Raw genomic sequence first — 26000 nt, forward strand, 5'->3', positions numbered from 1 at the left:
GGGAGTAGCAAAAAACTGGAAACCAAAGCAGCGTCTTCCTACTGGGGAGGGCAAATTGTGGCAATATAAACGTGATGGAATATTACTGTGCCAAAAGAAATGATGAAGTGGTTCAGAGGAAACTGGGAAGATCTTTATGAACTGATGAAGAGTGAAGTGAACAGAATTAGGAAGACAATTTGTTCAATTGTCTTTGAAAAAACCACTTTGGAAGACTTTAGAATTCTGGTCAACGCAATGATACACCTCAGTTCTAAAAGAGAGGTGATCAATCTAAAATCCAGACAGACATACATTTTCAGGCATAGCCAATGTGGGATTTGTTTCACAGGACTATGCAGCTAGAGGTTGAGGGCTTTATTTTTTCATTTTTAAAATTCTGCTCAATGAGGGGGTTGTGGGAAGAGAAATTAAATTTTTTTTTAAATAATAGAATGTAAGTTGCTTGTCTTTGCATCCCCAACTAGCACAATGCTTCGTACATAGCAAGCACTTAATAAATGCCTTCTGTTGCTTTGATCAAAACCTTTGGATGTTCTTTCCAATTTGAACTAGAAGCTCTTATTCTCACCTCCAAGACTAGGTGATTTTCTTTGCCCTGAGGACACAATGATTGTTTTGCAGCTTTCTGGTGCTCTTTACCTAGTTACACTACCGGGTAATATTGTGCATCATCTGTGCTGATGCTGGTGTGACATCCATTTGATAGCGGAGAATCTATTTTTATAGACAATGTCAAAGGTTTCTGTTAACCCCTACAGGAAGTGAGGAGGAGGAGAAGGGGCTTACCTAAACTTTGCCTTGCTCCTCCTCGCCCCTGTGGAATAGGCACGGAATAAACTGATGAGAAAATGAAACAGTGCACAGTCTTAAAGTAAGGATAGTGTGTGCATTGCTCGGAAGGCAATCCCGGCGGGCCATACCAAGCACGGCCTGGGCAAAGGCAGCACGGCTGGACGAGCGCGCGGAGGCCAGCTCTAACTTGGCGGGCCTGGCGGAGGGGAGGGGAAGCTAGCCAGGCTGTTTTGCATGCGGCCCTCGCTGCCTGCCGGAGGCGGCGGGCCAGGCGCTGGGCGGGGCCTGGCCGGGCCTGGCCGGGTAGGGCCGGGCCGGGCAGGGCTGGGCGGTCCATCGGCGGGGCCGCTGCTGTTCGTCCCTTCCGGTGCAGGTGGCGCTGTGCGGGCCGCGCTGCCTCCAGGAAGCCTCTCGGGCGTAGGGTACCGGGCTCCCAGGCTGCTGTTTGGAGTGACCGCAGCTGCGGAGCAGCAGCAGCCGCGGCAGCAGGAGGAGGAGGAAGAGGAGAAGGAGGTGGAGGAGGAGGAGGAGGAGGAGGAAGAGGAGGAGCGTGGGTCCCCTGCTCCAGGGCCCGAGGCCGCAGCCCCAGCAAGCGCGGGTGGAAAAGGGGCCCAGCCTTCGAAGGGGAGAGGGGGAGGAGGGGAAAGAGGAGAAGGAAGGGGAGGAGGAGGAGGAGGGGAAGGGCCAGCTCCAGAGCCCTCCCCGCTGCCCGCCCGCCCCGCGCGCGCTGCAGTCGCCCCGGGGCCTGGGAACGAGACCAAGGACCATGGCCGAGGCGGCCCCTGCTCCGGTGAGAGATCCCCCCGCGCGGGCCCATTCAGGGAGGGAGGCACTCGGGGTCCCGGGCTGCTGTGTGCGTGTCGCGGGGGTTGGCCTAGGCTGGGAGGGGGGGCTGCGTGTGAGGTTTGGGGTGGGGGCCCGGGCTGGGCTGGGGGGTGTGAGTGGAGAGAGCAGAGCCGCGTGACCCGGGTTTCCCGGGAGCTTGGCGGGGTGTGGGGGTGGGGGTGGGAGCTCCCCCAGCTTTGTGTTGGAGTAAAAGAGCGGAGATTGCGCGAGTGACCGAGGGACGCGGAGAAGGAGGGTTGCCGGGAGCCTGGGAGGCCGTGTTGCTCATTCTCTCCCAACCTCCCTACACACACACCTCTTCCCCTCCCCCCCACCGTATTTCCCTCTTTTCCCCTCCCATCTTCTTCCTCCTCTCCCTATCCTTCCTCCACCCCCTTGGTCCCCCCTCTCCATCTTCTTTTTCCCTTCTTACTTTCCCTTTTCTACTTTGCACTCTCCCTAGTCTTCTCTCTCCTCACTTTCCTTTCCCACCCTCCTCTCTTTCATTACCCTTTCCTTTCTCTTCTTTTCTTTCCCTTCCCATCCTCTTCTCTGTTCTATTTCTCTTCCCTCCATCCTTTCCTTGCTCTTCCTTACATCCCCTCACCGTCCTATCCATTCGCTTTCCCTTCTCTGTTACTCTTCACTCTGCCCCATACTTCTCTTCCTGTCTTCATCGCTATTATCTTCTCTTCCAGGCTCTCTTCCCTTTCTTGTTTTTATCCCCTTCTCTCCCTCCCTCCCTTCCATTTCTCCCTCCCTCCCTTCCATTTCTCCTTCCTCCCTTCCATCCCATACTTCCTCCTTTCTCTCTGTTTCCTGTCACCCAGAGCCACAAGTTCCATTTTAATATGGAAAATTAAACTTTATTGTACGAATAACTCACGACCATGAGTAAAACTCAATTCAGCCACCTTTTTTCTGAGCATCTACTGTAGGCTTGCCTAGCTGAGATCTAGTCTTTTGGAAATAAAAAGAAGCTATCCTAAAGAAGCTTGTGGGTAGCTGGGGAGACGTGACAAGGGCCCAGAAAATGGTTAAATAGCACTATAAGACAATACAAAGGATGTCACAAGGCAGTAGTATGAGTAAGTTCTGAGTGGCATAGACAAATGCTATGTGTTCATAGAGATCACTAATCTGGATGAGTCAGGGAAAGGTTGGGGGGGGCAGTATAGTTAGGAATAAAACATTTGATTGTAGCCTAAGATGTCCCCATTGCAAATTCAAGCACTTCCCCCACCTTTACTCTTTTATCTCTGAGATAATCTCATTGTAGTAGAAAGCACTAAATTTGGATTTAGGTTCTAATCTGGTTTTGCTTCTTACTGTGTGAACTTGGGTATGTCACAACCTCTATGGCGTTCAGATTTCTCATCTGTAAAATGGGTATAGTAAGTAATAGATACTCATCTAATAGGAGTGTTCTGAATATCAGCTGAGAATAGTGTTTCATAAATCCCAATGGGCTTATTATAATGAACATATAAATGTCAGTTATATAATTATACCTATTAGAGGTCTGTGGTTTCATCCCACATGATCAGAACCCCTTTCTGCGTTTAGTAGGTGAGTTTTAAGAGTAGTTATAGCTAAAAAGTTGTCACTGTGCAGTTAATTAGTGATGAGCCTTTCAAACCCACTTAACCTGGTCCTCGGATAACAAACATACTTTTGAGTTTGTCACTCACAGCTTTTCTGGCTTGGATTTGCCAGAGCACTTGTGTTCTGCTGGCATAGCCTTCCAAAATCCAGGGTCACCTCCACATCAAAGTAATACATTAGAGTAGGACTTTAATAAAAACACAGTAATAACCACGACGTCATACACAAGATAGGTCTTAATTGGGTCCTTGAAAGATGGTTAGTATATGAATGACAGTAGAATAGGGGAGATAGCAGTAGTGGTAGAGGAAAGAGGCTTCTCAAAAAGCTCAGAGATGAGAACATAGAGCGTAGTTTGCCGAGCCAGGGTAGGGAATTTATGTTGGGGTAGGGTGCTAATAGTGAATGGATGATATCGGAAAAGGATCAAGATGTCCACAGCTTCGTCTGCTTTGTCCTAGGGACTACCCTGGTCCTGAAATCCTTCCATCAAAACAGTTCTCCCTGCCCATCTAAATCCTAGTCATTCCCTAAGAACCAGTTCAGATCCCATCTCAGAATTGAAGGGGCCGTAGAGATCATTTTATCCAGTGCAAGAATCTTTTATATAATTCTTGACAGGTGATCATACCACCTCTGATTGATTGCCTCTAGTGACAGAGAGCTCACTACTTTGTGAAACTCTGTGAAGTCTGATCTTATCCTCCTCTGAATTCCCATGGTATTTATCGTCTACAACATTTATCAGATACTGCTTTGTGGCATTCTGGGTTATTAGTTAACTTGGAGAATTTTCTAACTTCCTGTGGATACATGGTCTCATCCCCTTAACCAGTTCTTCAGTGGATGATACCACCACAGCTACAAATGCCTAGAAAGTTCAGTGTGTGCCATACTAGTTGAATGAATAGGCTGTTCTTTGGCTATATCGTCATCATCTCAACAAACGTTTATTGAATGCTTGCTATGTGTAGGGCACTGTGAGAGTCTGTGACAAATCTGTAGTTCACTCCTCCCCCAGACTTCAGTTTGTGGTACTGTAATCCTGCATCCTCATTTTCCACCCCATTCCCTACCTCTGCCTCCCCCATGCCTATGGCAGTCATAGTTTTGGGGCATCCAGCTGGGGAATACTGTAGACAGAAGGAGTGAAACTGGTCTTTTCTCTCATTTCCGGGAGATTTCTCCGTGGACAATGGCAGCAACAATTCAGGCCATGGAGAGAAAGATTGAATCCCAGGCAGCCCGCTTACTGACCCTGGAGGGACGGACAGGCACGGCTGAAAAGAAGCTGTGTGACTATGAGAAAATGGCGGTGGAGTTTGGGAACCAGCTGGAGAGCAAATGGGCTGTGCTGGGCACCCTGCTCCAGGAATATAGGCTCTTGGAGAGGAGGCTGGAGAACATGGAAAACCTACTGAAAAACAGAAATTTCTGGATCCTCCGGCTTCCCCCAAGCAGTAAAGGGGAGGTCCCCAAGGTAACAATACTGGGCCCATAGAGGAGGGTGGGCAGGCAGCCTGGAGCAGAGGGAACAGATGAGGCACCCAGGCTTATGTATATATATGTGTGTGTGTGAAAGAATATGACCCTTGTGGTTTTAGGTGCCCCTGACATTTGATGACGTGGCCGTGTATTTCTCGGAGCAGGAGTGGGGGAAGCTGGATGAATGGCAAAAAGATCTTTACAAGCATGTGATGAGGGGCAACTATGAGACTCTGGTCTCTCTGGGTAAGATGCCAGACTTCTTTTCCTGTTAGAAGTTATCTGTGATCTCAAAAGTCCTGAGTCCTGCTTTCTTCCTACCAAGATTTTATATAGATAGCCAAAGAAGTTGATAATGGAGTCAGGAGCCTTCTCCCTCTCTCTCTTCTGGTGGCCTGGTATAGTTCTGGTCCTGGCTGACCAAAGCTTCCTCTCAGCTGAGATGGTTGGCAAATCAGCTAAAGTAAAAAATCCCCATCCCAACCTAGCACTTCAGCTTTATCAGAAAGCCTGCAGACTGCCCTGTTACTTTGCAGGGAAATGAGTGGTGAGCTAGGCTAGATGAAGGGATTGGTTTGAAGGGCAGAGCCTGATGGCACTGTTGCCACCTGTCCTGACATCTGGCCTTTTTATGAGCACTGGGTTCAACCATACATTCAGGGAGTATTGATCTAGTATGAGATTCTGTGCTCTGTTTTATTCAAGGCTATTCAAGATATTCAAGGCTGAATAAGAACCTGTCTTTACCCTCAGGTAGCTTATATAAAAACCTACGTGACGAAATGATTCGTAACAATTAGGGCTATCCCAGAGTGCAATGGACTGCCTCAGAAGGTAGCAATGACCATGACTCTAAGTCTTCAAGCAAAAGGTAGATGACCATTTATCACAGATAGCATGAAGGGGGTGAGATGGAGGAATGCTTGTTTAGGAAGTGGTTTCACTTGATGACTTCTGAGGTCTCAATATTCTATAATATTTGAAGCATGAGGGAGGTGGGGAACAAGGGCAGAGTTAGAGCCTAGAACCTAGGGATCACAGGTAGAATTTTAGAGGAAAATATCTTAGAAATCATCTAGTCTTACCTCCTCATTTTATAAACAAACAAGTTGAGGCCCAGAGAGTTTAAAAGATTTGCTCAAAGTCACATAACTAGTGTTGTAAGTATGGGAAGAGTTGAAGAACAAAACAACTTATGGTTAAACTCCAAACGAACAGTATAGGCAGAGCTATAGGATTTCAAAGTGATCAGGGAAGACTTCACAAAGGTCAGGCTTGACATGGACCTTGAAGGATGAAAAAGATTTGTATAAAGGTTCTGTCATTTGCAGAGGAACAGAACATGCCACGCCCTAGGAAAAACGATGTAGTGTATTGGGGGAGAGTAAGGAGACCAGCTTAAACCAGATTTTGATTGGTAGGTGGTAAGAGAGACTAAAAAGGGAAGTTGCCACCAGGTAAAGGCCCTGAATAAACGAAGGGGGTTTCTGTATCATTGCTTTAAATGAGGTTGGACACCTTCTGGATGTTTTTAGAGCTATTATACTGTAAGATTTGTTGATATAAAGTATCTTCATGTAAAGTGGACTGTAACACTGTATGATTGAACTAATTCTATAGCAAACAACTCTGCTCAGAGAACACTGTGAAATGAAAGAAAACAAAAAGTGGGGAGTGATTGCTGGGAATATACCACAGTTCTGGAATACCTTCCCTTCCCTCCGTCATCAATCCAAATCATATACCTATTCAGGGCCCAGAAAGGAGCCTGATCCCCTTGGAGGAATCTTGTTTTGGTCTTAAATATTTTTAATGTAGATAGACATAATTTGTCTAGTGGAAATGGTTTCTCTGCTGGCCCTGGTCCTGAAATATCTTTTGCTTGTGTTATTTGCCTGAGAGTTGCTGGCCATAACCATGGACCTCTGCCAAGCCCATGGATCAAATTTAGTTATCCTTTTCCTCAAAAGAAGCTAGAAGTCCAGACAACTTATTGACCCCTGATCTGGGTATGGGTACTTACATTTATGACCAGGTTCTACGTATCAGCCAATATATGTTGCTCCAGTTTGAAAGTCAATCTAATAGTTAACATAGTAACACTTAATAACTCAATGGCAGCTGAGTTTTCCCATGTGTAAATAGTGCTTACCTCAAATGAGCTGGATAGAATAATGAGTAGTGATTATTCCAGTCTCTCTGTTTCTGCTTCTCATGAACTCATCGGCCCTTGGATTTATTGCGTCTGCCCCCAAACTACTGCTTGTAGAGAGAACTCAACTGTCCATATGTGCCCCAAATTTGAGGATGTTTTTAGCATTGGAAAGGTATTATCTATGTAATGATATATGGTCTTTTCAGTGCTATGCTCAGGGTATGTGGAGGGCTCAGCTGGCTCTCCTTTAGGAAAATATCTTATCAACCCCACTGGTCTTTATTTCCCTCCATTTGACACCTGGGCCAAGTTATTAGAAGTCTCCACTTGTTACCAACTAGCATTAAATACCCTGCTCATTCTGTTTGATCTGGTAGACCTTCCCTCAGCCTTCCCCTCCTTATTTCACGGTTCTCACCAGTTACTAAATAAATGTCTGAAGGCAAGAGTATATTTTCTGTCAGGATTTCACCTTGCAACAATCATCTTTAATACATAATACATAGGTAGAGACAACTGGTACCCACTATTGTCTAAAGAGACCAAGAAACTGTGGTCTCTAGGAATCTTCCTTGATTCAGTACCAGCTGCCTGATTGCCAGGCTTTGAATGGGACATAGCATTGGCTAACCTCTCTCTCCTCTGGCAGACTATGCCATTTCCAAACCTGAGGTTCTCTCTCGGATTGAACAAGGGAAAGAACCATGTGGCTGGCGACGTGCAGGCCCCAAGAATCCAGACATCCATACAGACCCAAACCCAGGTGAGGAATTTGGGGAGAAAGCAGAGGAAATGTTTCAGAGGTCAGAAGGAAATGGGAAAACTGAAGCAGAAAGTAGCAAAAAGACTACTTTCTGAAGGAAATGTTGAACTTGGAAGTCAACTTAAGAAGTTTTCTTCTTATGATTGAGTTATTATGAGAAGAGCTTGGAAATGTGGTTAAAGCAAGGACACTCTGTCTTAAGATGGAAACACACTTCAATTCTTAAACCATCTGTAATTTTTTTTTCAATGTGGGTTCTCTTCACTGACATTCATGACAACACTGTTGTGCCTTAGTAAGATGGTCTTTTTGAGTTCCTGTGGCTAAGTACTTCCTCACTCTGTGGTCACAGCCTCGTGATGAGCCTTTCCCAACTTAGTTAGACGTTCCTTAGATGATGAATACTGAGTCCACTGTGGGGCCTAGGCTCAAACTCTTGCCAGCTGGGTGGGACTTGCAAGAAGTTACACCTGCTGGCTGGCATGGCCTTCAGAGAGCCAATCACCTCTGCTTGATGAGGGGTTGGAGAAACTAAAGACTGCTTCCTGGCAGAGGAGGAGTCTTCTGTGAACCTCAGGACTTCCTTGGAATGTAGCTCTTTAATCTCAACATAGGGCCCATCATTCCCTCCATTGCTTTTCCTATGGTGGCCATTCCTTTGGGTTTGAAAGCTTTTTAGTCTTGCAAAGCCTCCTTTGAAAATGTAAATAAATAGTCCTAGGCTCATCTCACCATAAGCCATCATACACTTACATTTTAAGTGGGTTACTCTCTAGCATGAGACATTAAGGCAGGGTGGGGAACCCGTGGCCCCTTTTATTAAGGGGATTGGTTCTGTGAAGATGGATTCAGTCAAAGGGCTGCACTTAAGGACCTAGAGGGCCACATGTGGCCTTCAGGAATGGGATTTAGAAGGAGGATCGAATCAGGAGGGCATAGGTAAGGAGCAGTGAAAGGGGATGCCCCCCAAAATGTTGCATCTTTCACAGTTTTCTCATGGACCAAAAATGTCATTGAAATACACCAAAAAATAACAAAATATTCCCATTTGAAAACACAATTGGCTATCCATATTCTTTCAAAAAGGTGAAACTGAGCCACCAATTGAATTCAAGGTGTGTCTCAATACCTCTTTTAAATGTGGCAGACCTCAGCATCTAGCTAGTGCCCTTGAAAATGCCTTGGACAAACGGAAACTGCCAAGTCTAGTTGAAAAAAGAGACTGTAGTTTGCATGGCGACATCTCCCTTAGGTCTCAGACCATAGATCTAGAACTGGAAGGAAGCTCATTTAGTCTAACGCCTTCATTTTACAGATGAGAAAACCAGGACCTAGGAGGCTGAAGTGAGTTTCTCATACAACCAAGTATCAGGGCTGGGATTATAATGCAGGTCTTGTGTTGAATACTGCAAAAATCACCTTTCTACTCTGTCACCCAGCCTCTATTCCAAGACAATGGTAGCATGCTGTAGACATGATCTGCCATCCTGTAGTATTACTTTCAAGTTGTTAAGTCAAGGAACACCACTGGCCAGTTGAAAACTGGTTTCTGGGGTTGCTGGAGTTCCTTTCTCTCCATTATTGGAAAATGACTCTTGGGCAGATCACAGCCCTAGAATGTTTTCCCTTTTCCCATCCACCTGTCCTGATTTTCACCATTTTTTAGACTTGTTCAGTTCCTTACTTCATGAAGGCTTGCCTGCCTGCTCTCTATGCCTCTTAGAACTCCTCAGCTCCTGTGGCACCCAAAATCTGTACCATTCAGGCCGGCACTTAATCATCTATGGGCCTATGTTTAATTCACTTCAGTCTTCTAAGTACTGTTAGGACTGGAGATACAGAGACAAAAATGAAACCTGTTCACCCTGTTTTATGACACGTTAGTCTTGTCTTTCTAAGTAAGTAACGGTCTTCTTGACAGTCGTATCTGATATTCAGTATCCCCACTACTGTTGAGGGCCTGATTAAACAAGGTATTAAAGACTTTTTAAACTGTTTCAAAGTTGCTAAGCAGGGCAACAGCATAGTCAGAATTAGAACTCAGAGCCTTGGTGAGGGTGGGGGTAGGGATGGGGAGAGGGTGATAGTTAAGGTTCTTACATCATAATAGCACCTTATAGCTATCCTTTTCAGAGTCCTTCCACATCTGTTATCTCATTGTATAGCCTTTATAACAATTCTGTGAGGTGGGTGAGGGCACAAATTATTATTCCCATTTGACAGATGAGGAGACTGAGGTGAAAGTGTCTTGCCTTCTTTCTCATTAGAGCATCGCATGAATTTGACCCCAAAATGAATAAATGTGCTGTCCATTTCTGTCATGCAGGGTCTCCTGTTCCTGCTCCTGACCTTTTACTTCAGATCAAGCAAGAAGGAGAGCTGGGACTACAGGGGCAACAGGCTTCAGGGGTAGAGGCATGGGTGGCCAGTCAGCCGGACACTGGGGAAGAATCATGGGCCCTCAGTCAGCTGAACTCTGGGGCAGCAGAACTCTCTACTGATGTTAGTCCTGGTGAGTAGCTGGGGCGGGGGGGCGGGCGGCCAAGGGAGAACCAGGGAGCCAAGGGGACAAGGCTGCTCCTAGGAGCAGGTCTCAGAGGAGGATGCTTGGGGCACCCATGGTGGGGGATGGTGGCTCTGATGAAGAAATAGCCACCTGGCCTTACTGGTTTAGACTTTCAGCTGCCTGAAGGCCAGCCCAAATGACTTAGAAGCTTGTGACTCCTGTGATTTAATGATCACTAACTTCTCATCCTGGCTCTTCATGTGACATTTTGTCTTAAACCAGTGCTCCTTCTTCGTTCCCAAGGGGCTCTGTGGATGAAGCTGGTATTATCCATAAGTTCCTGGGTGCTTTGGAAATAGGAACAAGAGAAATGGAGTTGGTGGTAGTAGTGAACCACTTTGCTACTTCGTTCAGAACAACTCCAGTTTTAGGTGTCTCCAGGATCTGGTCTGGTTTTCTTTCCCTGTGGCTCACCACCACTTCACCTTTTTCTTCCTTCCCATCAGTTCCTCTAACCAGCGCTCTGGTCTGTTCTGTCTGCAGGCATGCACCCTAGCTTTTCCACTTCCATCCCAACCAACTCGTGGCAGGCAGAGCTCCCACCCCACCATCCTTCATCAGCATGCTCAGATGGAACCCTGAAACTCAATACAGTGGCCTCTTCTGAAGGTATGTGGGGAGCTGGAAGGAAGGGAATGTTACATCTATAGAACACATATCTTTAGAAATCAGCAAATCTTAGTTGTGATTAAAGTAAAAGCCAAACCTCTGCCCTGGTTATAAATGTCAGAATATGCTTAAAAGGGTTAACTATGTTTCAGATGTACTCATAAGCATTAGCTACAAGCTTACTATGTGCTGGGCACTGTGCTAAACGCTTTACAAATTTGTATCTCTTTGATTCTCACAGCCATACTGGGAGGGAGGTACTATATAGATGAGGCCGAGAGGTTAAGTGACTTGCCCAGGGTCACACAGCTAGTAAGTATCTTTGGCTGGATTTGAGCTCAGCCTCCTTCACTCTGGTGCTCTGTCCATTGTGCCACCTAGCTAAGCCTCGTTTCTTGCTGAAATGCATATGTGTTTAAAAAAAGTTCTCATGTGAAATACTTCCGTGGGGAGGACTAGATCTGTGATTTCACTGACATAAGGAACTTCCAGTGAGGAAACCCTTAACAGTCCAGATTGGCACCTATGAGTCCTAAAGACGATTGTCTGGGGAACTTAGACGTTCAGAGTTTTGCCCAGGGTCGTCTTGCCCTTAAGTGTCAGAGACAGTATTCAAACCCAGAACTCCTGGGAGTTAGGTTTACTCTGGTTACAGTCTCAGGTTACTCTGTTTGCTTCACCAGGCTGTAGCACATGGAGATGAAATTAAAAAGTGCTTGTAGAAACTCAAATACCCTTTTCATTTGCATGTGGTGACTACTAATATTCTGTGTCCAGATAGAATGTCTTACTTGAAACAAATCATTTGAATTATTAACAACATAAATGGAATCCAGATTAACAAATTGACTAATTATTTTTCCTGCTATGAATATTATCCCAAGGAAATATCTGGAAACACATATCCTTCTCCTTATGGGAAAATCCCATATTTTTGCCTTCAGTCACAAGGTGGGCTTTAAAAATCTGCATGTTTCTGTGGTGGCTACGTTTTTAGGGTCCAAAACCATGAATCCTTAGGTGACGTTTGGAAATGAGATACTTCAGAGTTATAGCAGTAATTTGAGGGGTACTAAACATCTCTACAAAAATTCTTTCCTGACATCTAAATCCTTAATTTCCCCATGTCTCTGATTCTTATCTCTCCAAGCTCAGCGAATGAAGTCAGTGACATGTAGACTCTTACTCTCTTTCAGCGGATGTGAAAATCGTGATTAAAACGGAGGTCCAAGAGGAAGAAGTCGCCGCAGCAGCAGCCCCAGTCCATCCTGCTCACCTGGAGGCCCATGGGGCCCTGTTTGAACCTAGCCAAGTGTCTAGGCTCTTCCCCAGTACTGTCCAAGATACAGCCTGGGAGAATCAGGGTAATCCATTTCCTTCCCAGGAAACTCTGCTGGGGCTAAGGGAACCTGCCCGACCAGAAAGAGATCTTAGTGAGCTCAACCCAATTATGGCTCCAGAGGAAACCCTGCCTGGAGACTGGCTCTTCGGTGGGGTCAGGTGGGGATGGAATTTAAGGTACAAGCCTCCAATGAACCTTCCTCCGAGGACTGGTCCTGAAGGGCTAACTTATTCCACCCCAGACCATGGGGGAGGCTCCCTGAATCCCAGCCAGAGCCCAAGACCCTACAGTGAATCCTGTAAGTACCCAGGCCGGACAAAGGGTTTTGGCCACAAGTTGGGTCTTAAGAAGCATCCACCAGCGCCCCCTGGGGGAAGGCCCTTTACCTGCAGCACATGTGGGAAGAGTTTCCAGCTGCAGATCAGCCTGACCATTCACCAGAGCACCCACCAGCGTGGATGCGCAAGGTCGGGCCAGGACTCAGCAGCCCGAGACGGGAATGCCCTGCGGTGTGGGGAATGTGGACGGTGCTTCACCCGGCCGGCTCATCTCATCCGGCACCGGATGCTGCACACCGGTGAGCGGCCATTCCCGTGCACCCAGTGTGAGAAGCGTTTCACAGAACGCTCCAAGCTCATCGACCACTATCGCACCCACACAGGAGTGCGGCCCTTCACATGCTCAGCCTGTGGCAAGAGCTTCATACGTAAGGACCACCTTCGCAAACACCAGCGTAACCACACAGCAGGGCCTAAGGGGGCGGCCCTTGGACCACCCCTCCCACCAGCCACCAGCAGCCTCCCAGATCCTTTTAAGAGTCTTGGCTCCAAAGGACCATTGACCCCAACGGAACTGGCGAGTGACTGGACTTACGGTCTGAACGCCCTAGGACCTACAGATGGCAACAGTCTGTGAGGTTGGGCAGGACGGGAGCTGGGCAGCTCCCTAACCCTGATGCTGCCAGGATCTCAAATTGAAAAATACAATGTCCAGATACCAGGATATTAGAAGGAGGATGGAGACAGCAGAAATGGCAAATATGAAAAGAAAATAGCAAATGTAAGATGACAGGTAGTAGTCACCTAAAATTGATCATGACGAGGAGCAAGAGAAGCTGTCAATAAAAAATTCCACTTGCAAACAAAATAGAATTCTTAGATTGTGCATTCGCACTGTAGAATTTTTAATAATTTAATATGAAACTTTAATTTTTTATCCCTAAATAAAAATCCAGGAAAATAACAACAGCAACGACTTACCTTTTTGCAACCTCGGGCAAGTCACTTTCTTTCTCTGGGTCTCTGTTTCCTCGTAACTGGGTCTGTCTTCAAAGGTCCCATCCAATTCTGACATTCTGCAATTTGACAAGATAGAGAAAAGCTGCTTTTGCTTTTAAAATCGGGGTCTACTATCTATATCCCCTTACCAAGTGTGAAAGTGAATGTATTTAAAAGGCTAGATAAGCCAGGGGAAAAGGGTAAAAAGGACCTAACCCAGCCCTGGAGCTCTTTCCCAATATCCAAAAAGTTTTAATTGCTGTGGTTGCAGGTTTAAAGCCCCTGGCTGCTAAGATGAAAGCTTTGACTTTGGGGATTGGACAGACAGGCCCCTTGGTAGCAACGGATTTTCAGGTTTTTTGAGTGTCCTTTGTAAGGTACTGTGATGGTGGGAAGCTAGGGAATGAAGGCATTTGGGTGCTTTGGAGCCCTTGGCTGATATTACAAGGGAGGACCACTTGTCTTTTCAAGATGGTGGGGGTAGGGGAGTTAGGGAGTCCCCTTTATCACCTGTGAAATATCAATCAGATTCACATTCATGCCTTTTAACTTGGTGAAAAAGGGGACCCTGTCATAGGACTGTTCTGGGATAAGTTTACCACTGGGCTCCTTGTAGAAAAGAATCATATGGAGAATTGGAGGGGGAAGAAACCATAGAAAACATCTAATCCAGGGGTGGGGAACCTGCGGCCTCATTGCTTTGAAACTGGATTCAGTTAAAGGGTGGAACTTGAGGACCTAGAGGGCTACATGTGGCCTCAAGGCTGCAGGTTCCCCACCCCTGATTCTAATCCAAGCTCTTCACTTTATAGAAGAGAAAATGAGGCTGCACTGAAAGGTCTCCCCTCCAGTTCACACACTGGCTAGTTGGTGGTAGAACCAGAAGCCAGGTCTCCTGTCTCTGCCCCCTTCCCCCTCCCCGCCACCTCTAGTGCTTCTTCCCATGGACCAGGTTGCCTTTTTGTTTACCTGCTCACGACCTGGTAGGATGCTTTATTATCCCTCACAGTGAGTCTGTGAGGTTGGGTGGGTAATTGTGTCACTCCTATTTCCTAAACAAGGAAGCATTCCCAGAAAGGATGGGACTTACTCGAGGTTGCACACCTAGTTAGGACCCTGTTTTCAAGAGTCTTCCTATATTACCAAACCCTGTTATCTGTTTTGCTTTGGCCAGTGGCCTTGGAAATACTACTGATCAACCAGCTGGGGAGAATTCACTGTCCCAGGTGGGAAGAACTTCATCCGCAAGATTGTCATTATGGATGTTTCTTCCCCCCTTGAGGAAGGAAGGAACAGGGCAAGTTTTGTGGAGAGAAAACTGAAAAGGGGGGAAGAAAACTATATCTCCTATATATTTTGTATTTCCTTATACATATGAGATTGATACGGTTGTTAAGAGGAAAAAAAACAAGAAGCAGAAAGCACCTATTGTAATAAAAATCAAAACCTAAGCCCCAGTTGAATTAATTCCATTTGAACCATACCATATAGTGGTGGACCTGATGTTTCTAAATGTGCCCCTGGGACCACACTGCCTGCCTGCCAACCCTGGGGAACAATAACTGCTAATTTTTAGTTTATGGCAGGGAAACAATGACATTTTGGGAAAAATCAAAATTTAGTAGTTTTTTAGTGGCCTTTACACACCTTAAGGTGCCTTGTTAATTTACAGTACTCTTTTGATGGTGCAGTCATCTCACTGGTGTGGGTATTCCTTCTGATGGGGAAGACCACAGCCCCTCATTGTGTTTGTGTCCTATACATCCTCCACAGGCAGGTTACCCAGCGCGCTAGAGGCCCGTGGATCTCATGAAAGAAAATGGATATCCGGACTATCCATGTGTTACTCCTTGCTCTCCCTACATAAACAGTCCTCTTTTTCCATTCATCTGTTTCTTTGATGATGCAGAATTCTTTGTTAATTAATCTGCTTACCATGCACCTCTCCATTGCCCTGGGGAAAGTGTGTGTGTGTGTGTGTGTGTGTGTGTGTGTGTGTATGTGTGTGCAGGGGGTAACACACAAATATTGTTCTTTAGAGCCAATGATATTCCATGATGCATAGCCAGATAGCGTCACTGGAAGAATATTGGTATTTAACCAAAAAAACCCTCCAAACAGGGGAAGCTTGGGGTCATTAAAAGGCTATGTAATTTCTCAAATGAAATCCTGTTCTCTTCTTTCCCTTACATTTTGGGCCCATCTCCTCATTCATCTAATAAAGTCTGGTTCTGGGTTTTCCATCCAAGTGCATATTCTAGTGGACACCAGGCATTCTTCATCCACTTATTTTTTCCTGAGTGGATAGTTAGGCTGAACTCATGGGTGCTTATGGATCTAATCTGAAAGCTCTGCAGAGTTCTGGGCCTGATGCAGTCAGCACAATGTCATCTGTGACCTAGAGCAACTGAAGGCCCTCAGTTTATAGCCTAGACTTTCATCTGTAACAGCGACAAATCCTTTTGGCACCTTGCCTCTCGTTTTAAGGCCTTGCTTAGTATTAATCATCAGAGGGTGGTTAAGCAACATTATCTCTCATTGCATCTTTCGAAGACTCTAGGATGGTTTTACATTACATATGCAGAGGAATCATAAACCTGGTTAGAAGACAGCCTTTAAAACCATTTTTTTACTCTACCCAGTCAAATGCTTTTTGTTGTTGTTAACTTGGGGATTTGAAAATACATTGCGTGTTTAAGTTGATTAGCTCATGCAACAGCCATGTTTGACTTGTTTAGACATTGGAAAACCTAGGGAAAAGAAGGAAAAGTGAGTTTCCCACCTCCCACCCCATCCTGCCTCTCCTCTGCCCTTTTAAAATTAAGCAGTTTTGGGGAAACCCTTCTCTCCCCTTAATTTTTCCCAGTTCTTTTATGAGTTTTTATATCTGTCCTTTGTACATGTGTCTGACCTTCAGCTGCAGTGGTTCCAGCCACTTTTTTTTTCTATCCCTGTCTTCTATTTTTTTTTTTTGGTTAGGCAAATGGGGTTAAGTGATTTGCCCAGGGTCACACTGCTAGTAAGTATTATGTGTCTGAGGTCGGATTTGAACTCAGGTCCTCCTGAATCCAGGGCCGGTGCTCTATCTATTGTGCCACTTAGCTGCCCCTTATCCCTGTCTTCTAGAAGGAGTGGTATTCACTCTGAGGGATTCCCATGGAACATGTACTATCCTAGCCAAAGAGTTCATGAGTGTGTGTGTGAAATGAAAGTGAGACCTATTCCCTGCTCCGTCTGGGAAGCAGGGAATATGGAAGCATGGAAAGAGTATTGTATTGAAAGTTAGGAACCCTGGGTTCTAATCCTATGTCCTCCACTAACAAGCAGTAATATGATCTTGGGATCAAGACACTGCAGTTATAACCATCTTAGCCAGCCCCACATAAAAGCTGCAAATAGATTTACATACATACACACCTGGGCACATAGACACATGTACTTGAAAAGGCCATGATTTCATCAGCACGGGTGGTGCTTCAAGGCAGGGGACTGATCCCATTGCTTTTTTGTACTGTAGCAGAGTGCAGTGATGCTGTGGAGGCCAAGTTAGAAATCTTGCTTGACTATGCGTATTTGTTATAAGGGTTTTGTTTTCCTTTTTTCAAATGAAGAGATTAGGGTGGGAGGACAAGGAAGCATGGGAATAGAGTAGCAAAAGAAAAAAAAGTCATCAAAGCATTTTTTTTAAATACAGAGAAGAGAACAGAAAGAAGGCCAGAAAAAAGCACAGACAAGCAAGGACAGCTTTGAAAGCTACAGTTGAATTTAACTGTATACTTAAAAAGAAAAGTAAGTTTGTACATAATGGAAGCAGGGAGGCAACTAGGTGGTGCAGTGGATAGAGTACCTGGCCTGGGGTCAGAAAGAATCATCTTCCTGAGTTCAAATCTGACCCCAGACACTTGCTAGTTGTGTGACCCTAGGCAAATCATCTAATGCTGTTTGCCTCAGTTTCCTCATTTGTAAAATGAACTGGAGAAGGAAATGGCAAACCACTTCTGCCAAGAAAACCCCAAAGGGGTCATGAAGAGTCAGACACGACTGCAAATGACTGAAAGGATGTAATAGAGACCCGAAGTTTCATAAATAATATTTTTTCTATTCTACTCTGCATATGGAAATGTCCTTTTTATTTGGTTTTTGTTAAGTTTAGAGTAAGTTGCAGTGGCCAAAAAATGGATCTAGCTGTGGTCAAGCTGCTGATAAGCCTCTCCAAACTTAGGCCAGTTCTTGAATGACAGAATCTGTCCATGAACCCATAATCAAAGCCTTTCTGGGTTGGTAGGACCTTTCAGAGTTTGCCCTCCATTGACATAGGTTTCAAGATTAGGCTGATCCATAGGAGTGAGTGAATGAAAAAAATACTGAAAATACAGAAAATGCAGAAAATCAAATCTAGTCTTTCCTTCCATGCCATCTGATATTTAGCATTTGCCATATGAAAAGCATTGTACACTGGAGATAGAAATAGAAAAATAAGACAATGCCTGTGCTCAAGGAACTTACAATCCTGTGTCTCTTGAGGGGCTGCCTGATTTAAATACATATAATAGGATAGGGACTGGATCTGTGATTTCATTAGTATAAGGAACTCCCAAGGGAGGGAATGCCTTTTACCAATGCAGGTTAGCACCTTCTTTGCAAGGTAGAGTCTTGTAATAGAAAGTTTCCTAGAGCACTGAGAAGTTGAGTCATTTGCTCAGGGTTACACAGTCAGCAAGTGCCAGAGGTATGCCTTGAACCTAGGTCTTGTTGGCTTTGAAGCCAGCTCTCTAACCATTACACCATGCTGCTTTCTATTTATATGTAATCTGTGTGTGTGTGTGTCTAATATAGAATACATGCATAAAACATGCACCCATAAACATATATAATACACATGCACACACATGTACTATTTGTATAGATTTATAGGTGAACGTATTTATATATGTCCATGTGTGTATATAAACACACACATACATATCTTCAGGGTATCCCAAAAGTCATAATGCAACTTTAAGCTTCACTTCTGGGATCCTCTGTAGGTTTGATTTTCTGATGTTAAGTGGGAAAGGCTCTCCTTTAGAAGGTAGCCTTGAGTTTTGTTGGGAAGGATATTGCTTAGAAGATGGTAAGCAGAAGGTCCTTCCATGGATTTGAGCAAAGATTTGGACCCTGGAAAAGGTGGGAACAAAATGCTTATTTGGCTGGAATGGAGGGTATAGGTTGAATCTGGTGGGAACCCAGATAGCTAGGATGGGATCAGAAGTTTGGGGTTGATCCAGAACAGAGGTAGGCCCACAAAAGGCTTCACGAGTGGAGCGGACAGTGTGAATTCTAGCAGGGTTTCCTCAGCACCAACCTTTTGTGCAGAGCCTCATAATAAGTGCCATAAGCGGGTGCTTGGGAATCAGATGGCATGCAGAGGGAGGTCATTCCCTGAGGGAGCTTGCTATCTAGCTGGGTTGACTGAACCCTCATCTGTGGAGAGCAGTCTGTCGCAGAAGAGGTGGGAGGTTGGGAGGAAACTAGGAAGGACATGACTGACAGAAGGGAAGTAGGTTTCACAGAAATTATAGAGGAAAATGGGAATGGGTGGATTCAAATGTTGTGGAGAAGAACAAAACTGACCTGGCAATTGATCACATGTGAGAGGTCATGAAAGGTGTTAACACACTGCCAGGAGGTTTCAGGCTTGCCTGGCCCTGGTGATGAAGCAGTTGGGCAAGGAGAATGATTTGTTCTTTCAAGGTGTTCTATTATTGCTGCACTGACCAGGATATTCTTTGAGCAGGAGCTTAGAACCTGTGAGCTAGATGGAACAGGCTATGAAAGAGAGAGGCAAGAGGGAAGAGAGATTGGGAAGGGACCAAAGAGGCAGCAAGGCTGAGTGACTCCTGGGGTGTGAGTGCAAAGGTAGAAGGATAGGCAGTTGCAGATAGAGGGCAGTGACTCAAGGAGGGAATGATGCTGCTTTTAAAGACCTAAGCTGGAAGGTGATGATTATTATTTTATCGATGATCCAGAGTATATAATCATTCATTTGTGCCTGAGACAAAAGTGTAGACCTTGACTTAATATTCCAGTTAATAAAGCGCCTTCTTGAGGAACATGTTTTGGGATCCCTTAAAGAAAACTTGTATTAATTAGAGGCATAGAAAGAGGAGAAGCGGAGCGTAAGAGGGAAACCAGAATTTTACAATGTCTTTAAAAGAGCATGTGTTCAGAGTTTGGCCAGTTATTGGTGCATTTGGATCCTTGACCTTCTATCCTTCTTTCCCCATGGAAGCAGTATTTGCAATGGAAAGGGCACTGGCTTTGGAGTCAGAAAACCAGGACTTGTGACCTAGCTCAACCACTTGATAAGTACGTGACTTTGAGCAGCTGACTTTACCTTTCTGGATCTTTGTTTCCTCAACAGTAAAATATGGAGAATGAAAAAGCTTGCATTACCTTTCTCACTGGGGCAGCTGGGTGATAAGGGTTTAGAATGCTAGAAATGGAATTAGGAAGACCTGAGTTCAGATCTGGCTTCAGACACTTCCTAGCTGTGTGCCCTGGACAAATCACTTAACCCTGTTTGCCTCAGTTTCCTTCTGTAAAATGAGCTGAAGAAGGAATGGCAAACCACTCCAGTATCTTTGCCAAGAAAATCCCAAATGGAGTCGTGAAGGGTCAGACACAACTGGAGTAACTGAACAACACCTATCTCACTGTTATCCAGAGAAATAAATGATGGCGTATATGAAGCCCTCTGTGAACCACAAAGTACTATATGAATTTGTTGCTGTAACCTGTACCATGCAGAAGGGCACTTAGCTCCCATTTATAGATTCAGCTCTGCCCTGAGAGAACTTAAATTCTTCTTGAGGTATAAAAGATAAATACAAGTTAGATAAGTACAACTGGAAGAGTGGTACTTGGAAGAGATTACCAGCGGCTAGGGTAGCTTGGAAAAACTTCATAGAAAAGGGGATGTTTGAGCCGTTTATGAAGCCACTGCTCTAAATCTTATGATCTGATGAAAGATTCATTCCTTTGGATTAAGGTTTTGCCTCAGTTAAAATGCAAATGAAGCGAAAGTTGATGTTTTTCTGGAACTCCCTTGCTTTCTCCATAATCCAGCAAATGTTGGCAATTTGGTCTCTAGTTCCTTTGCCTCTTTGAAAACCAGCCTGCACTTCTGGTAATTCTTGGTTCTCATATTGCTGAAGCCTAGCTTGCAGAATCTTAAGCATAACCTTACTGGCATGTTAAATGAGTGCAATTGTACAGTAATTTGAACATTCTTTGGCATTGTCCTTCCCTAGAATTGGGACTTTCTCTCTTGGGAGTATCTTAATTTTTTATTTGTGGGGAATTATTTTTAAAAATTAATTTTTTCAATGGACAAAATTTATTTTCTCCTCCTCCCACCCCCTCCTTTCCAATTGAAAAAGAAAGAAAAATAAAACCCTGTACCTAAAAAATATGCAGAATAAATTCCTTCATTGGCCACGTCCAAAAAATATGTGTCTCCATCATGAGTCTATCATCTCCTTTTCGGGAGCGTGCTTCATCATGAGTTCTCTGGAAGTTCTCAGATGGATCACTGCATTGATCAGAGTTCTTAAGCTATGACGGTATTTTCAAAAGCTTATGATAGACCACCCTCTGACAGAAAACATACTGAATGAATATGCATTTTTGGATATGATCAATGTGGGAATTTGTTTTACTTGACTGCATAGTTGTTACAAGGATTTTGTTCTTGGTTTTTTTTTTTCCTTTATGTGTGCGTGCACGCACGCACGCATGCCTGTTCGTGCTCAAGCAGTGAAGATAAGTAGGAGTTTTTTTAATTGAGAAAAATTAAATTAAAAAAAAGCTTATGGTAGAGCATTGGCTTTTGAAAACTAACCAGTCTTTTCATGCACTCTTACCATTGGCCAGATGGGTCCTTTTGGGCTAGCCACAACTTGCATGGTGACCCATCCTTGACTTCTGATAAGACCTAGGCAGATGCTCAGAGGCCCACTAATTGCCTGTAGTGGTTTCAATGCACGTGTGACCTTTTCTGTTGCTGGCTGACTGGCTGGCCAAATTCAGCCAAGGAAAGAGCTAAGAAGAGGGAGGTGATTAAGACTAGACCAAAGAGGGAAAAGTACATTCCTTAGGCTGCATTTCCAAGCAGAAAAAAATCTCCTCTTTCTCAGACAGAACTTAACTCTGTGGGACAATAGAATCACAGTTTTAGTGGTGGAAGGGACCTCAGAGGTCATTTCTTTCAAATCAGAGCTCTTCTTGTGTAGGGTATGTATGGAGAAATTTTGAGACTCACTTTTCCAGCCCAGAAATGAGAATCTGATGCGCTACTTAAAAAAAAACAAAACAACAACAACCCCAAAACTATTGAAATGTTCTCCCTAGACTGTCTTAAGATGACATCTGTAGGAGAGAGAAATGAAAATTCATTGCCAGAAAGCCTAACCAAGAGGCTCTGCTGCCTGGAGAGGCAGGGAGCATCTTATGAGCATGTGGAAAATACAAGATATGCTTGAAGGAATTAGAGATGTATTTCATATATGCATATATATGAAAATCATCAACAATGAGCATTTATCAAGTACTTATTACGTGCCAGGCACTGTGTTAAGTGCTGGGGATATAAAGAAAGAGAAAAACACATCTGAACTATATATGTATATGTGTGTGTATACACATATGGGTATATTTCAAATTTAAAATCAATTTTGCCACCCCAAAGTCACTGGGAATGGGATGCTGAGGAAGCTGGCGTCTATGCTGAGGTATATCACCAGCCATTTGTTTTTAGTGTCTCGTTCTTTGTCATTCTCTCTCCTTTCTAGCTGGCCAGGTACCCCTCTTCCATTGTCATGCTCTCTCTGTCCCTAAGGTGACAACCCACCCAAGCCTACCCTGGTAGAATGACTTTAAAATGTTCCCTGAATCCCAAATTACCTTCCTCATCTCTTCATATTAAAAATCCCATTCCCTCAGCTAGGTGAGCATGTGGGTGGTGGAAACCTTGTTAAAATGCTTCACATTAAGATGTGCCTGTCTGATTCTGCTTAGGGTTCTTTCCTTTGTATTCCTCTGATTTCAGATGTGGTGGCCCTGAAAGCTCCTTGTCAATGTACAAGAACTGGCCCACTGCCAGATACCCTCTTTCAAAAAAATTCCACTCCACATGCGTTTACTGTATCCCTATTATATGCAGAGCCCTGCTCATGTTAGATGCTGTGAGAGATTCAAAAAATAAAAATATGCAGACCCTACCCGCAAGAGGCTTACTGTTCAGCAGGAAGGCTAAGACACCAATACAGGGTACATTGTGAAAGTGAAATGGGAGGGGTAAGAAGTGGTATGTTAGTTCAGCTGAATAGGGATCAGATGAGCTGAGCTTGGGAGGAAGACAGGAAAGGGGCAGAGCATTCTAGACAGATCAGTGAGCACCAGAACACTAATAATATCCTTCAGGAATAGGAGGTATGAGTCTTAGGAGGTATTTGAGAAGAAGGGCAGAGGGAAGTCGGGAAAAGATTGGTAGGGGGAGGAAGAGAAAAGTAATTTTGGAAATTTTGAATGTCCAAATATATATGTATGTATGGGTATGTGTGTGTGTGTATATATATATATACATATATATATACATATATATATACATATATATATACATATATATATATGTGTGTGTGTGTGTATGTATGTATATATATATAATACACATACATACATATTATATATTCTATATATAATATGCCTAAGAAGGGTCTAAGGCGGTATGTGAGATCCAGGGAAAAAGTGCTTTACCAGTGGAAGAATGGGAACAATCAGTCAATCAGTAAGCACTTATTAAGCTTTATACCACATGCTGGCCACTATGTTAGATGCTGGGAACTAAAAAGCAAAAAATGAAACAGTCCCCATTAAGTTAAGGAACTTAATTTGGGGAGGGGCAGAAGAGAAGGTGTACACAGAGATAAGTACATACAAAATAAGTATATCGTAAAGGTGTGTGCTGGGGGGAAGGAATGGAGGAGATGAGGATTTTACGTGAGAGGTGCCTCTCGAGCAGAGTTTAGAAGGACAGTAGGGATTCTCCAAGATATCAGGTTAAGGTAGGTGTGAAGCCCAGGCCTAGCAGACAAAGGCAGAGAAGGGCCTTTGCCATCCCCATTCATTTGAGCATAGGCTCTTAGAGATAACAAGAACCTCAGAGGTCATCTAATCCAACATTCTCATTTTACAGAGGAAGAAACTGAGGCGAAGAGAAAGTTAACTCCTTTGGGTGTGTAATGTTGCATATATTGTCAGCCGATATGTTGACTGTTTTTGCTGAATTGTTTTCTTTTTTAGAAAGGAAGTCTCTATGAGTGGTGGGAAGAGCTGTATTCAGAAACAAATGTGATATGGAAACAGAAGGCATCCATAAAATAACAACAAAAAATTGAACTAGCATATTAATTACCCTCCCTTCCCCCATCTTCTCTCTTCCCCCAGATTGTACTGATGATAATGATAGCTAACATTTATGTAGCGTTTGCTAAGCACTTTACAATTATCTCCTTTTATCCTTTCAACAACCCTGGGAGGCGAATACTATTATTATCCCTATTAGAAAAAGAACTGGGGTTTTTAGCAGGATGCAGTCATAATGAGTCAAAAGTGTGATATGAGTGATAAAAGAGCTCGCTAGATCTTATACTGCATGAAGAGTGAGATAGTGTCTAAATTAGAATGTCCCACAGAATTTCTTCAAAACTCAGCTCAAATACTTCCTCCATGAGGCTTTTTCTGGTTCCTCCAGCTGCCCCTGCCTCTTGCCCAAAATCACCTTGTGTTTATTTTCTACAGACATAGATGTACACATATTTTTTCCCTGATAGGATATAAGTTGCTCGAGGTCATGAACTCTTTCATGTTTGACTTTGTATTGCATGGATAGTGGATAGAGATGCATCTCACCTCTGGTTTGACCCACTGTGGCCCTAGGCAATTAACCTAACCTATCAGTGTTCTAGGCAAATGGATTATGCCTCTAAATTGCAAGTAAACCAGCATTGATAGAGGGACTTTCCTCACCTGGAAATTCCTGATACTCAAGGGAATTACAGGTCTAGGACCCTACAGCTATCCCTACCACAATTTACAGTAAATATTTTAAAAATGCTTGTTGATTGAATGAGTGAATGAAGAATATGATAGTTCCCCTTCCCCTAGTCATGCCACATGTGGAGTACTGTGTTCTGTTCTGGGCACCACGTTTTAAGAAAGCTAATAACAAGCAAGTGCCTGTCTAGAGGAGGAAGACAAGGGGCGAGGAGGAAAGTGGAGACCATGCCAACAGGAAAGTCCTTGATGGAACTTCCGATATTCTACCTCTACTCAAACACCCAAGAAAAAAATGGACAGTCAGAAGAATATAAAAGCTCTTTGAGGGTAAGGTCAGTTCTTTCTTTAATCTTTGCATCCTCAGCCATGAAAGCTACACATTGTTGCAGGCTCATAACAAATTCTGATTGAATTGGATTGTAGACATGATGTCAAGTATTTAAAGGGTCATCTAAGGGAAGACCGATTAATTAAATTCATTCTCTTTGGGCCCGGAAGGTAGAACCAAGAGAGTTGGGAATAGGTTGCAGAAGAGCAGGATCTCTGTAAGGGGGGAAAACTTCCTAGCCCTTAGCCAAAAGCTGAGCAAGGTGGGTTTTTTTTTTAAGGAAATGAAGCAAACATTTATATGGCTTTAAGGTTTGTGAAGAGCTTGCTTGACAGTTGACAGGTACTGTCTCCTTTCTTTCATAAAGTTCCCACAAGCTAGGAGTTCTTCACCTGAGGTACACCCCCCCCATATATCTAGGTCTATCGATGTAATCTATCTATAAATATCTACACACCTATATATAAATTAGTTTGATATATATGGATATTGGTATGTGTGGATATATATCTATACACATGTACATATACATATAAGTAACATCTCATTTATAGAAAACTTTCAATATAATTGTCCTCCTTTATAGTTTTATGTATTTTATTTTATGCACTTAAAAATTCTGAAAGGGGATCCATACGTTTCACTAGGTTGTCAAAACGGTCCGTCACACACACACACACACACACACACACACACACACACACACACACACACACGTGTTAAGAACTCCCGCCTCAAGCTCAGAGTGAGTTCCCCATGCAGGGCGGAGGCTGGCTGAGCACTTGTAGCGGGTTGCCATAGAGAGGACCGACGGGATGCCTCCGCAGGAGCGGGCTGCCAAGGTCCCTTCCCAACTCGGAGCTTCTCTGCTCTTTCAGCATCCAGGCACCAAGGAGAAGCGCCGGGGTCCGAGTGTCCTCGGGTGTCCGGAAGCAAGACCTTATCGCTTGGGGAGGAGAGGACTGCAAGTGGGTAGCGATTCTAGGTGTGGGAGGCAGGTGAGCGGCGGGTCAGCCCCCAGCCCCGCAGGGCGGCGGTAGGTGGGCGGCGTGCCGCTCGCCCGCCTGCTCGCCGCTCGCCCTCCCGCTCGCGGGGCGTGTCCGCGCGGCGCGCGCCCGGCGCTGCCTGCACTGTTCGCTCCTACCAGCTGTAG

The 26000-nt window shown here is 44.4% G+C and overlaps 1 protein-coding gene across 1 annotated transcript; it reads left to right on the top strand.

Moving 5' to 3' along the window:
- Positions 1 to 1403: 1403 nt before the first annotated feature.
- ZNF746 (zinc finger protein 746) lies at positions 1404 to 14873 on the top strand. Its single transcript, XM_020977892.2, has 7 exons — positions 1404 to 1585; positions 4406 to 4705; positions 4830 to 4956; positions 7515 to 7628; positions 9955 to 10140; positions 10678 to 10803; positions 12000 to 14873. Exons 1-7 carry the CDS (start codon positions 1562 to 1564, stop codon positions 13058 to 13060), a joined length of 1938 nt encoding a protein of 645 aa, XP_020833551.1. The 5' UTR covers positions 1404 to 1561; the 3' UTR covers positions 13061 to 14873.
- The last annotated feature ends 11127 nt before the right edge of the window (positions 14874 to 26000 follow it).

The sequence above is a fragment of the Phascolarctos cinereus genome, unplaced genomic scaffold, assembly GCF_003287225.1.
Source record: "Phascolarctos cinereus isolate Bilbo 61053 unplaced genomic scaffold, phaCin_HiC Scaffold_1;HRSCAF=81, whole genome shotgun sequence".
NCBI classification, from domain to species: Eukaryota; Metazoa; Chordata; class Mammalia; order Diprotodontia; family Phascolarctidae; genus Phascolarctos; species Phascolarctos cinereus.